Below are 14,008 nucleotides of genomic sequence, written 5' to 3'. Positions count from 1 at the left end.
TTTGCAAATTTTCAGGCTAACTAATATCTTAGTTATCGGCTTCAGATGATGTTTTGATATCTGTTGTTATTCTCCTTCTATCTCGAGATTCGTATTGTAACAGTTAATTATCAATATACCGGTATCTATTTATAAAAATAAAAAATATGAGAGAATATTTTTCTAACGCTTTCCAATATTGCATTTGACTTTTTTTTTTTTAAACTTTTATTTTAAGTTTTTAAATTTTTTTTCAATCTTAATTCCAAAAAAACATATTTCTCTACACAGTTAGTACACTTAACATGTATTTTTAATTATATCTAAGTTCTTTTTGCCACAAAAAAAGGATAGATATCAAGATTATTTTATAATAAAATTTGCTATCATATAATTGATAAATCTACTTCACATATTTCCTACATTTTATTTGATTTGTCTTTTTAAAAAAAGATTATGCTATTTTATAATAAATTAAATAATCAAAATGAAACAATATTTTAGATGAGAAATGAAATAGTTTAAATACATGATTATGCATTTACGTAATTTTTAAATATTGATTATTACACGTATAAAATCATAGTATGATGTTTCATTTCATTAGTTGAGTAGGCAATTGAATTAGTTTAGCTCCACTAAATCATATTAACTTATATGATAATTAATATATATATATATATTATTATATCTTATGAATTGCTAAATAATATCATGCCCCACTCTAGTTACTTAATCTCATTTATTATAAATAGTAGCTTTTCCTTTCATTACAAATTTACAATAAAGATGAAAACTTTTGTAAAGTAGTATGACAACCCGTCCCACGGACTCCACTAGCCCACCGCTAGCCGCCCCAACAGACCGTCCGTGGATCCTGCTAGCCCACCGCTAGCCGCCCAAATAGACTCCAAGCTGGCCCTGCAGGGCATCGATCCTAACCCATCACTGCAGATCAATTGATGACAACTTGTCATGTGGGAAGGTTGTTAAAGGGTGGGGACCAGGGTTCGAGGAACCCCTGGTGCACCAATAGTCTACTGTGGATTTGGATGAGTAGTTCTATTTGCGATTTTTATGTAACAACCCGTCCCGTGGACCCCACTAGCCCATCACTAGTTGCCCCATAGGCTCCAAGCTGGTCCTGCAGGGCATCGATCCTAACCCTTCACCGTGGCAATTGGAACTACTCATCCAAATCCACAGTAGGTTATTGGTGTGCCAGGCGTTCCTCGAACCCTGGTCCTCACCCTTTAACAATCTTCCCACAGGGCCAGCTTGGGGTCTGTTTGGAGCGGCTAGCAGTGAGGCTAGTGGAGTCCGCAGGACGGGTTGTCATAAGTAGTAGCCTACAAATTTGCAACTCTAAACTCTAATTTACAAATTTGATAGAATTACAAATTTGATACAACTCTTAACTCTTAGTTATCAAAATCTTGAACTTAAAGCATGTGCGCACTTTGGCCAACAAAAAGTATGTGGGTCCATTGCAAAGATTTGAATTGCAAACTCATAGAAACATTTCTCCAATGCACTATTGGTACTCTTTTTAACATAGTAGTAGGTTATCATCTATCTTCCATCTTCTATATCTACATTTTTGCAGCAGTTTATGGAAAAAATCCTAGAGTTTCAAATTATTTACAGGAATGCCATTGTCATATTTAAGGAAACAATTACAAACGGGTTGTTTTTAATGAGGATCCGTGTTTTTTTTTTTCTGGATCTTTTATAAATGTATTCGGATTGCTCCATACTAATTGAGTAATTGAGAAAAACGAAACCCTTTTGCAAATAATTAGAACCCTAAAAGTTGTTGCGACTCAATTCTACGGATCAGACAGAGGAGGCGGCAGTGAAGAATCTCTTTTATCGCGTTTTTATTGAAATTAAGATCAACTCTCGACTGATGAAACTAATCTCCATTCTAAAGGTAAATTTGATCTGGTAGGTTTTGCTTTGTTTTCTTTGATTCTGATCGATATGATTATAGGTTTGCTTTGTTTCTCAATTGCCGTTGTTTGATCCGGTGGCTGGTAGGATACTACGGCTGCTTTGTGGGTCATATGGTTCCGACATTCGAAATTCTTCAGTGTCTTATAAGAATATTGATTAAACTTATCGGCTTTTTGGTACGGCTTGGATAGAGGAACAACCATGACACTAGCCTTGATTTCTTTATTGTGTCCCCCTGGTAAACTCATCTTAAATCCGTAAATTAATAATCCTTTTGTTATCAATTTATTTTCTACATTTGATGTATATAAATACGTATTTGTGAAAATGTTGAAACTGAAGCTTCTGTATTCACCCGCGGTGTTTAGTTTGTTAGTTCTTTTGTTTATGGCAGATTCAGAAGAATTTGTTCTCAGCTTCATTACTTTACTGATTAGAGTTGGAGGTAAAAGAAAAGGAGAAAGGTTATAGTTTAGTTTTTTTTTCAGTTTTGTATTGTCCATTTTGAAATAGTAGTTCATATCCTCTTTGACATACAAGAAAAGGAAAATAAAAATAATGATTGGGGTTTCTGTGTTATTCTGTGATGACCTGCAACAATTACTCACTCTTTCTACTTTTGACCTCTCGAATTAGTTTTGTAGAAAAACAGATATAATCATATCCTAATTGTGCCAGTAGGTTGTGTCGTTAGTGAGGGCTTTCAAATATCATCTATTTCTATGGCTAACATGTGTTCTAAATAGACAGAATCAAACCTGGAAATCTGTTAATTGGTGCTCAAAAGTTTTATCCATCTTTTAGCATCGACATCTTTCCATTTGATTTTGAGAGATTGAGTTGGTCATAGTATATAGAAACACAACTTTGCGTCTTCACAACTTTCATTTAGCTGGTCAGTTTGCGTTTACATATCATTTCGTTTTCAATCTCAGGTAATATATAGAAACACAAACATCTAACCATTATTTTTCTGTCTTTTGTTTTAAATGGGTAGCATTTTCCCAATAAGGAGTGAGACCATATGTGATGACGAAGGGATAGAAGAATCAGTAAGAGACATATCAAATCGATGAGATTAAGAAGAAATAGAGAATAAGGAATATATTTTCTTAGTCCCAATTTTTTTTTATGGTTATGCTTAAGAATTGGTAAATTAATAACTCTATAAATGAACTTTATACAGTATGCACTTTTTAAAAAATGATGAATATGTTTTATACTTACCAAAGGTGAGAGATGCTTTAGATAACATATTATATACACATATTTTTAGTCCATTAATTAAAGTTTATAAAAGTAATCAGTTAGTATAATTCATATACAAAAAACAACTTGCTTTTATTTTCATTGCACACATAAACTATGTGTACTAAAGTGTTAGATTATTTATATAAAAAATTAACAAAGATAGGAAGCCAAATTATATTGTAGTTATCTAATATATATAGTTAATCTACCAAACAAAATATATTTTGTATTTTTTTAAATAAATTTATGCCCGCGGTGTACCGCGGGTGAATATCTAGTAATCTTTTATTTATTTCGCTATTATTGTTAGTGCCTGTTTATATTGTCGATTTATTTGGAAATAGGTTAAACATTGTTTTCAGATTTGAGTTGTTTATGCAATTTTCTAATATTTGATTAATGTTTACGAAAAAAATTATGACGAGATGGCTCGTTCTTTAACAAAATTTGGTTATAATGTTTTCATCTATTATAAGATTATGTAATCTCACTAAACATGGCTGGAAAAAAAATTATGCATGGGTACTTCTATGAATGCAATATAATATTGTTTTGACGGAAACAAAGTTCTTTAGCATTGCAAGGTTAATCACCAAAAAATCTCTAATCTAAGTTCCATTTAGGATTAAGAATATGCCTACCCTTTTACATATCTAACGTTATTTGTTAAAACTGTTATTTGTTAAATGAACAATGGTGGTACATAGTTAGGTTAGAAATTTATGCCTAAACCTCCATGGTTAGCTAGCAGTTAGCACACATGAAAAAAAAGGTACACACACAGTTAGTAGATGATCATTATGCCAAAATTCTCTTCATATACCTTTACAAAAATACATTTTGAATATAACCTTAAAAGTGTTAATAATTACATTTTGAAGAAAAATATTATGATAATATCAAATATTAATTTATGCAATTTAATTACTTTATAAAAGCAAAAATACATTACTAGTTTACAAAAAAATGAATAACCAATCAAGATGCACATATAAGATTTGATATCTAATTTACCATATTAATTTGTTATCAATCATTATACTTCATTTTTCTTCTTTATATGATTCTATTTTTTGAAACAAATATATCATCATGTCATCCATATAATAAAAGTACATTATTTTCTGCATGTGCTATGATTTGACTTTTTAAAACGTATACAAATTGTTCAATCTATGAAAAATAAATTGTACACGGATCAAAAGTAACGAGTGAGTAGAATGTCTTAGTAATTTGAATATTTCTATTTATATAATAAAATAAACTTATAAAATATTTGAATTTGGAACATTTAAAAATAGTTTAGCTTGATATTTTTAAAGAGTACAATAAAAAATAAAAAATTACAAAAATACTCTTATAGAATTAGAAGGCCTAGTTGCAATAGTATAATCAACCTAATCTATAAAAAATCTACTATAAAATATTTTGGTGTTTAAAACATATTACATAATTATAATTATATTAAAAATTTTAAGAACAATATTGTACCAAGCATAGTTATAAAACTGAAGTTTATTCGACACAATACTATGAAAGATTTAATAAAATTAAAAACTATAAAAAACGAAGATATTAAACAAAATAAGATATTTTTTCTTTCTGCAATAACATTATCTATTTTAAAATAATAATTTTAATTTTACATCTTAAAAAAAAAACTTGATTTTGTCGCACAGATCATAATATGTCACTATAATATTAAAAATAAATAAAAATGCCAAGTATGTTAAAACAAAATATGACTAAAATAATCATTATTTTATACAAAATATAACATATATATATATTATTACTCATAAAATAATATTTTGCTTTAAAGAACAATACAGATTACAAAAGTATGTTTTATCTAATTCTTGTTGTAAACATACATTATTGAAATTATAGCATAACATATATAAATAACTATAATTATATATAATATCATAATATATAATCTAACACAACATATAAATTTTTAATTTTAAAATACAGATATACAAAATTTCTATAGAAAATAAAGTATGTTTCTTTTCATTTAGTTTTAGAGTTAAAATTTTATTTTATATCACTTGTCATTTTTTATTTACGATGTAAATTTTGGAACATTTTTTAATTTTATCTATAATTTTTTTCTTATTAGTTACTTATATCTAACAAAAATCCTGAATGGCATAACTAATGATATATCAATTGATAGGGTCTATCAAGATATTCTACTTTGGCTTCTTGTTTTCGTAATATTGAATTTGTCTCTAAAAATACCATTTTGTAATAAGGTTCCACACCTTTTAGCCAAATTTGGTTGTATGAACAAATGTATATTGACTTTTTGCATTCATAAATAAAATTCTATTTTGATGAAAAAAAAATAGTGTATAAACAAATAGTGAAATAGAAAATTTAATTGATTCTATAGAATTATTTAATATGAAACGGAGCGAGAGACAGCGAGTAATATCTTAAATTTATTAGAAAAAACGTCTCATTTTAAATTTCGAAAAAACAAATATATATATATATATCAGCGCAATATCAAATTAGGAAAAAATATATAATTACCCGTTAAAATCACTCCTCTTCTCACTCACTCACTCACTCGCTCTTCTTCACATTTTCCGAAAAAACCCTAAATCCCGCTCCTTCCTCCGTCTCGAAATCTCGAATCCTTTTCAATCTCTCTATTCAATCTCGCTTCCTTCTTGCGAAAATGCGTGAGATCCTTCACATCCAAGGTGGTCAATGCGGTAACCAGATCGGTGCCAAGTTCTGGGAAGTGGTTTGCGCCGAACACGGCATAGATCCAACCGGTAGGTACACCGGAGACTCAGATCTACAACTTGAGCGCATCAATGTTTACTACAACGAAGCTAGTTGCGGTAGATTCGTTCCTCGTGCCGTGCTTATGGATTTGGAGCCTGGTACCATGGATAGTCTCAGATCTGGACCGTATGGTCAAACCTTCCGTCCTGATAACTTCGTTTTCGGTCAGTCTGGTGCTGGTAACAACTGGGCTAAGGGACATTACACTGAAGGAGCTGAGCTAATTGATTCGGTACTCGATGTTGTTCGTAAGGAAGCTGAGAACTGTGACTGCTTGCAAGGTAAAAATTTCGCTAGATCTGTTCGATTTTAGGGTTTGATTTTGCTTTCGTTGAAGTGTTTTTGGTGTTATTGGGACTACTCTGAACTTTGGGGATTTTTGTTGTTTGTAGGGTTTCAGGTTTGTCATTCGTTGGGAGGAGGAACTGGATCTGGTATGGGAACACTTTTGATTTCCAAGATCCGTGAAGAGTACCCAGATCGAATGATGCTTACTTTCTCAGTGTTCCCTTCGCCTAAGGTTTCTGACACTGTTGTTGAGCCTTACAACGCTACTTTGTCTGTTCATCAGCTTGTTGAGAATGCAGATGAGTGCATGGTTCTTGACAATGAGGCCTTGTACGATATTTGCTTCAGGACTTTGAAACTCACAACCCCTAGCTGTAAGTCCTTCTATGATTCATGGTCGCATTGATATATGCCTTCTGTTGTATAATTGACATGCATTGTCTAGATGGTGAACATGATTTGGTCATTGTTTTGTATCAGAAATGTTATGTTACTGTTTTCAGTGGTTTGCTCTTTGCCTATATGCCTCAAGTGTTTTGTGTTATTGATTCTGTTTAATGTTCCCTGGTTAACTGCGTCTATGTCATCCTTATACTGCTATTCTCTAATCTTCTTGGTGTTATACTCTCTTGTTAAGTGTCATGTGTATATATCCGGTACTTCTTATAACATAAGGGATTTGCAAAATGCAGTGATTGTATAGAAAAGCTTGATTGTCAAACTGCTTTTATGATTGTGAAAGTGTACTGTCTGCTTTCTTATATACTTGTTTTCTGTTATGCTCTTTTTTTAATATGCTTGTGCTGAGAAGTGTCTATATGGCTAGAAGGACACTTACTTACATCTTCATTCTCTGTCTGCAGTTGGTGACTTGAACCATTTGATCTCTGCTACAATGTCTGGTGTCACATGCTGTTTGAGATTCCCTGGTCAGCTCAACTCTGACCTCCGTAAGCTTGCTGTGAATCTTATCCCATTCCCTCGTCTTCACTTCTTCATGGTGGGTTTTGCTCCTCTCACCTCAAGAGGGTCTCAGCAGTACCGTTCCCTCACAGTCCCTGAGCTCACCCAGCAAATGTGGGATTCCAAGAACATGATGTGTGCTGCTGACCCAAGACACGGACGCTACCTCACAGCCTCTGCCATGTTCCGTGGCAAGATGAGCACAAAAGAAGTTGACGAGCAGATGCTGAACGTGCAGAACAAGAACTCTTCCTACTTTGTTGAGTGGATCCCCAACAATGTCAAATCAACAGTCTGTGACATCCCACCTACTGGTCTAAAGATGGCTTCCACTTTCATTGGCAACTCAACATCGATTCAAGAGATGTTCAGGCGTGTGAGTGAGCAGTTCACAGCTATGTTCAGGAGGAAGGCTTTCTTGCATTGGTACACAGGTGAAGGAATGGATGAGATGGAGTTCACAGAAGCTGAGAGCAACATGAACGACCTTGTTTCAGAGTACCAGCAATACCAAGACGCAACTGCAGATGAAGAAGGCGAGTACGAGGATGAGGAAGAAGGAGAATACCAACAGGAGGAGGAGTACTGAGTAAGTGCTACCCCCTTTAACCAAACCAATTTAGTCATTTGCTTATCTTTTTTTTTTCTTAGTTCTTTTAAAAATGAAAACCTCAACTACCAGTTGCAGGTTTTCAGTGCTTGTATTGACAACTCTGTATCCTTTTAGTCTTATGGTGTGTTGTTTGTGTACTTTTTGTTCTTAACTTTGGTTCGGTCTTCCTATTTTCCTCTTTCGTTTGAATCTTCTATTAATCAATGTCTAGCCATGTTTGTTTGTTTTATTCTTTTTATTTTTTTATTTTGAACATTTAAAAACCAAAATTATGATTAAAATACCCGGAAATAAACTATAGAATAGAAAATTACCAACTTTAATTAGGTTAAGGTTAGGGTTTGCTAGGCCAACTAAAGGTTTTAATATTTTAAGCTTCTACATCTTGTAAAAGACTATGAACTTTTTCATATTTTATCTGACGGCACAACGACGCTGATCTATCGGATGACACCGATTTACATTCCTCTGGAACTTCAGATTAATACACTCTTAAGATTACCTGTGAAGTCTTTACTGAGATTTCGATGCGTCTCCAAGCTTTGGTCCTCTATCATCACCAGCCAAGATTTCCAAAAACGGCATTTATATCTTGCTTCTTCCTCAGCTCATCGTCTTCTTATTGCTTTCGAGGACTTTAAAAGAGAAAATTTTCTGTTAGTCTCGTCGCCTAGCCCAAACGCATCTTTGTCTTCCTCTTTTTCATACTGTGTACCCTACAAAGATCTGAACATAAGCAAATTTGATGGGAGCAGAGTGTTGTATAGTGCGGTTCGGGATTGATATGTTTTAGCAGTAGTTCAAGGGTGGGGATTCGTAACCCCAGTACGGGAGAGGTGCATAGTTTTCCCCTGATAAAATTTAAAGATACGCGCTGCATGGACTATTATTTTGGGTACGATCCTGTTGGAGATCAATACAAAGTGTTTGCTGTTAACTGTTTGTTTGAGAGATCGGAGCAGAAGGTTGTGGTATTGGGAGGAGAAGGAGGATGGAGAGATGCTCCATGTGCCACCTGTCGTCATATTGTTCGGACCATGGGGATGTATATGAACGGAACCATATACTACGGGGCCTGTAGGACGGACATCGATTCCAGGATTAATTCTATAATTGTGAGTTTTGATGTTAGATTAGAAACGCTCAAGATCATCAAAGTACCCGTGGCTTATGAGAAGTTGTGGACTTGTCGCTCTGCCACGGATAAAATTCTGATCAACTACAGAGGTAAAATTGGCGTGGTTGAGAAACCTCGCAAGGGTAGTTTTCGAATGTGGGTTGTGGAAGATGCTGAGAAAGAGGATTGGTCTATGAACACTTTTCATTTGCCCCAGTCTGCTGTTGGTATTGACTTCAACGTCAAGGATATCTTTTACAACAACGAGATTTGTTTAGTTCCAAAAGAATTGTCTGATCCGTTTCGTCTTTTCTTTTACAATTTGGAGACGAGTAGCATGAGAAGTGTCACAATTGAAGGACTGCCTATTTCCTAGTTCAAGACAAAGCCACTCCGTAATATTGTTGTGACTGTTTGGGATCATTATGAGAGCTTCATGTCTTTAGAAACCTGATGACTGTTTCCGTTCAAGATTATCAAAGGTGGCGCAAAGCCGGTTACTGTAGAGATTCGAGCATAGCTTGGATGTGCTCTAGTGCTAAGGAAGAAGGAAGTCCATCCAAGAAGTGAACACAAGTGGAGTATAAAGGGATTCTACTCGAATAAGCAGAGAAATACTGACCAAAAATTGCAATCTAGTTTCAAAAGATGCAACAAAATTGAAAAAGAAAGGTCGACAAAGACAAAAAAAAAATCTATAACATAGAAAGAGAAATAAGCAAAATCATGAATCTTTGAAAACAACTCAACAAGCATCAATGTTGCGATACTGTTAATTACTAATTTTACAACATTTAACTTTGTATGATAAAATTATATATTTAAATCACTTTTCTTTTTATATTTTCTGTATAATTTTATTTTTAACATATGTTTATGGAAATAGTAATTGTAAATATTTAATTTGGATTTGTAAATTCATTGTAGTAAAAATCTCCTATATAATAAAACGGAAATACACAACCTTTTTGTGTAGACTATATAATATGGGTTATAAGATTAATTATTTGAATATTTAATAGGTTATAGGTTATATGGGTTGTAATCATTAGTTAAATCTCAATTTGAGATAATCTTAGAAAATATTCCAAAAAAATAAAATAAAATCTCTACTGAATATTTAAGTAACCATATATAGACAACAAAATCTCAAAATTTAACATTATTCACAACAACTTTTAAAAACAATCAAAACTTTTAACCCGGGTCCTAAATTTCGACCCGGTTCTTAACTTTTATTCACAACAACTTCTAAAAATAATCACATAAATTTTATTTTATATAAAAACTACAATAGAAATAAAAGAAATTTCAACCCATGCTCACGGGTCCTAATCTAGTTAGTGCTTTAAATTGTTTTCTTATTAAAAATTATATTTTCTTATATACCTTTTTAAGTATATTTTGTAATCCTTCTATTTTCTGAATTTTAGTTTAATGTATATATTTTTTAACACGTACAAATCTTACATAGTAAGATATACACGCAAATTCCAATTTGGTTTAGGGTTTGTTAAATTTTTTTTTTCTTGTATTATTTTGTAGGGTTTTTATATCTACAAAGCCATCGAACTTGAATCTAATCTTTAGACCTTCTTCTTAAAGAAGACAATGAAGAAAATTTTGGCTAAGAAACCCAACAGAAGGAGGTTTAAGCAAGTCTCCTCGAGAACAAAGTCAATCTCCAGTCCGAATCCGACACCGCACTACATCCCTCTCGATCTCCAGGTTGAAACACTCTTAAGGTTGCCTGTCAAGTCTTTATTGAGATTTCAATGCGTCTCCAAGCTTTGGTCCTCTATCATCACCAGCCAAGATTTCAGAAACCGGCAATTAAACTTTGCTGCTTCCTCAGCTCCTCGTCTCCTCATCACTTTCGCCAAGGTTTACGGAAAAGAGCTCCTGTTATTCTCGTTACCTTACCCAACCGCATCTTCCTCTTCATCTTCTTCATGTTGTGTACCATACAAAGATTTGAGCATACTCAAACTCCATGGGAGAAAGGTGTACAATGCGGCTCGTGGCTTGATATGCGTTGGAACTACACAGAGGGTGGCGATATGTAACCCGGCCACTTGGAAGGTCCATGTTTTCCCCCGAATCATATTCGAAAATATTCCTCGTGATGGTGAACCGCCTTCCATCTATTTTTTAGGGTACGATCCTGTTGGAGATCAATACAAAGTGCTCGCGGTAGATAGATCGCGTTTGAGATTAAAGCACAAGGTTGTGGTATTGGGAGGAGAAACAGTTAATTGGAGAGCGGCTCCATGTATTTCATGTCCTCATGTTGCTAAAACATGGGCATTGTATATGAACGGAACAATCTACTACGGGGCTATCAGGACGGACCTAAATGATATTTCTGTAATTGTTAGTTTCGATGTTAGGAATGAAACGTTCAAGAGCATCTACATACCTGTGGTTTATGAGCTTACGTGGCATACATATAAAACTCTGATCAACTACAATGGAAAAGTTAGTGTTGTCGAGCATCCTCGTGAGGGTAGGTTTCGAATGTGGATTTTGGAAGATGTTGAGAAAGAGGAATGGTCCATGAACACTTTTCATATGCCCGAATCTGTTGCTGGCCTTGACTTCGACATTGTTGGTACTTTTCATACCGGTGATATTTGTCTAATTCCAAAACAATTCTCTGAGCCGTTTTGTCTAGTCTTCTACAATTTGAAGACGAATAGCACGAGAAATTTTATGATTGAAGGACTGAATCAAGAATTGTATGGTCCCGAGCTTAAGAAGGCCACTGAATATAATGTGAGTGTTTCGGATCATTTTGAGAGCTTCATGTTATTAAAAGCCTGATTCAATTTACGACTTTTCTTTAAACAATATATGCTTATTTATTTGCTTTTTAAATTATTATTATTAAACTATGTTTTTGGGAAGCCCCATGATTCAAAGATTCCATGGTCCACTAGATCTTTTCCGTTCTCCCACTATACGAAAACATGCAAATTGGGACTACTTTTTGTGACTGAATTTTTTAGTTGCAAAAGTTTGTGACCGTTTTGCAACATATTTGGGACAGACTAACAACGCCGAATATTTTGGACGTAAACGAGTCGCCAATTTACGATACCAAACTTCAGTCGCAAAACCGTTGTTATCATGCGACTGTTTGGGAACAATAATAAATCGTTGTTATTTATTATCGACAATAAATAGTTAGTCGCACAATAATCGCAATTTATGACGAATTAAAAGACTAAAGATTTAGTTGGCAAGACGAGTCGCAAAGCTGTCTTAAAATCACAGACGAATTGTTTATGTTTAGCGACTCTTTTAAATTAATTTAAGAAATTTTCAAATATGAATACAAAACATGTAAACTTATACATTTGAACTTATATCTGACATAGAATATTTACTAAATTTTCAAAACAAAATCAATAATACACCAATTTTTACAATTATGTTCATATCCTCCAAAACATGTATTAAGGTTACATGTGTTTTATAAAGGAAGAGTAGTAAAGGTTGTATATCTTTACAAAAATAGTTAGAAATTATATTGTTTGTTCTTCTATCAAAATTTAACTCTTAAATTAGAGTTTACATGATCAAAGAGTCATATCCAATATGATTTTGGTAATGAAATTCTAAAAGAAATTATACTCATATATAAGAGTCACAAAGACGTCACAGTTTGAGACTATAGTGTGACTAAGTGTGTATTATTTGCGACTGTTTTGCCATTATGTTTAGTTTTTTTTAAAATGATTCGCTCAGTCACAAAATAGTCTTTAAGTACTACTACTTTGTTACTACTCATTCTCGAGGGACCAAAAAATTTTGGGAAATAATAATGTCCCCCATTAAAAATTCCCCCCATCTAATTAAACCCGAAAGCCTCTTTAACTATTTCCCAAACCCTCTTAATTATCCCCAAACCCTCTATCTTCTTTCGATTTCCCATTCCAAAAACCCTTTTTCTGTTAATTGCTGAATTCTTCTCCGATGAAATCCGGTGGTGGTCGTGGTGCTAGATCCGGTGACGGTTTGAGACCACGCAGAGATATTGCTTCGTCATCTCAGTCCTCTAACCCTTCCTCCAACAACGAGACTTCATCACACTCTCAACACTCGCTTCCATCTCAGTATAATCCGGCAACAATAATACCCCAGTATTCTCGACATCCTTCTCCTCAGCCACAACACCGAGGCTTTCAACAACAGCTCCACTCCCAGATGCAGCAGCCACCACCACCGCATCCACATGGTCCAGTGTATCAACAGCCGCATCCTCAGAATCTGGGATACCAACAGCCGCTTCACAATCTTGGCTATCAACCACCGCTTCATAATCCGACTTATCCGCCGCCGCTTCAGAATCCGGTGTATCAACCGCCGCCGGCTCCTCAGAATCAGGAGGATCAAGAGCATCCACCACCGGCTCAGAATCAGGAGAATCAAGACTTCCAACAGCAACTTGATGATTTCCTTGCACTTCCTGGTTGTCAGCATCTGGGATGTTGCGATTACTGAGCTTGTGAGAAAAGGATTTTTGAAGATAGCGAGAAAAAAGAATGAAAGGAATTGTAAGCCAAGCAAAGACGCATGCTGAGCCACCAATTTGGATCAATCCTACCCTTTGGAAACAAATGTGGGAGCATTGGGAAACACCCGAAGCTAAGGAGAAGAGCTCTAATGCATCCTAAGCCCGTACTTCTGATTCTGGCGGTCTTGGACTCCACAAACATCTATCCGGCCAGAAATCTTACTTGCAAATTCAACAAGAGATGGTAAATGCTTTAAACTAACTATAATATTTCAATTAAATATTTCATTTTCCACAATGAACATTCTTTTTATCCATTGTAGGAAGAAAAATTGGGACGTCCTGTCTAGCTTGGAGAGGTCTTGTCGCAACACATACAAAGGCAGATGGAAGTTTTGTTGATCAGAAGGCCAAACAAGTTGTTGAGACATATGAGAAGAACATAGAAGAGGTAATGTCGGGAATAGAGTTTGATGATACAGACCTCTCCTCGCCAGAATCTACTTATGCAACCCTC

General features: G+C 34.3%; 2 protein-coding genes, 1 long non-coding RNA gene and 1 pseudogene across 3 annotated transcripts; all 4 read left to right on the top strand.

Annotated features, from left to right (window-relative positions):
* On the top strand, positions 1,558–3,154 carry LOC104790914. Its single transcript, XR_768843.2, has 3 exons — positions 1,558–1,912; positions 2,020–2,830; positions 2,933–3,154. It is a non-coding gene; the product is annotated as an uncharacterized LOC104790914 (long non-coding RNA).
* LOC104790913 (tubulin beta-2 chain) lies at positions 5,744–8,084 on the top strand. Its single transcript, XM_010516710.1, has 3 exons — positions 5,744–6,272; positions 6,384–6,653; positions 7,143–8,084. Exons 1-3 carry the CDS (start codon positions 5,879–5,881, stop codon positions 7,829–7,831), a joined length of 1,353 nt encoding a protein of 450 aa, XP_010515012.1. The 5' UTR covers positions 5,744–5,878; the 3' UTR covers positions 7,832–8,084.
* Positions 8,303–9,348, top strand: LOC104698929 (annotated as a pseudogene).
* LOC104698928 (putative F-box protein At3g47150) lies at positions 10,584–11,795 on the top strand. The gene is made up of 2 exons (XM_010414302.1): positions 10,584–11,242; positions 11,330–11,795. Exons 1-2 carry the CDS (start codon positions 10,584–10,586, stop codon positions 11,793–11,795), a joined length of 1,125 nt encoding a protein of 374 aa, XP_010412604.1.

This window comes from Camelina sativa, chromosome 6, assembly GCF_000633955.1.
Source record: "Camelina sativa cultivar DH55 chromosome 6, Cs, whole genome shotgun sequence".
Taxonomy (NCBI): domain Eukaryota; kingdom Viridiplantae; phylum Streptophyta; class Magnoliopsida; order Brassicales; family Brassicaceae; genus Camelina; species Camelina sativa.
The sequence above is the reverse complement of the archived record's forward strand: the minus strand, read 5'-3'. Positions and strand labels throughout refer to the sequence as shown.

Coding starts and splice junctions, on each gene's coding strand:
- LOC104698928 (XM_010414302.1), top strand. CDS start 10,584: ATGAAGAAAATTTTGGCTAAGAAACCCAACAGAAGGAGGTTTAAGCAA. Junction 11,243..11,329: donor GTTAATTGGAGAGCGGCTCC/ATGTATTTCATG, acceptor GACGGACCTAAA/TGATATTTCTGTAATTGTTA.
- LOC104790913 (XM_010516710.1), top strand. CDS start 5,879: ATGCGTGAGATCCTTCACATCCAAGGTGGTCAATGCGGTAACCAGATC. Junction 6,273..6,383: donor GAACTGTGACTGCTTGCAAG/GTAAAAATTTCG, acceptor TGTTGTTTGTAG/GGTTTCAGGTTTGTCATTCG. Junction 6,654..7,142: donor GAAACTCACAACCCCTAGCT/GTAAGTCCTTCT, acceptor CTCTGTCTGCAG/TTGGTGACTTGAACCATTTG.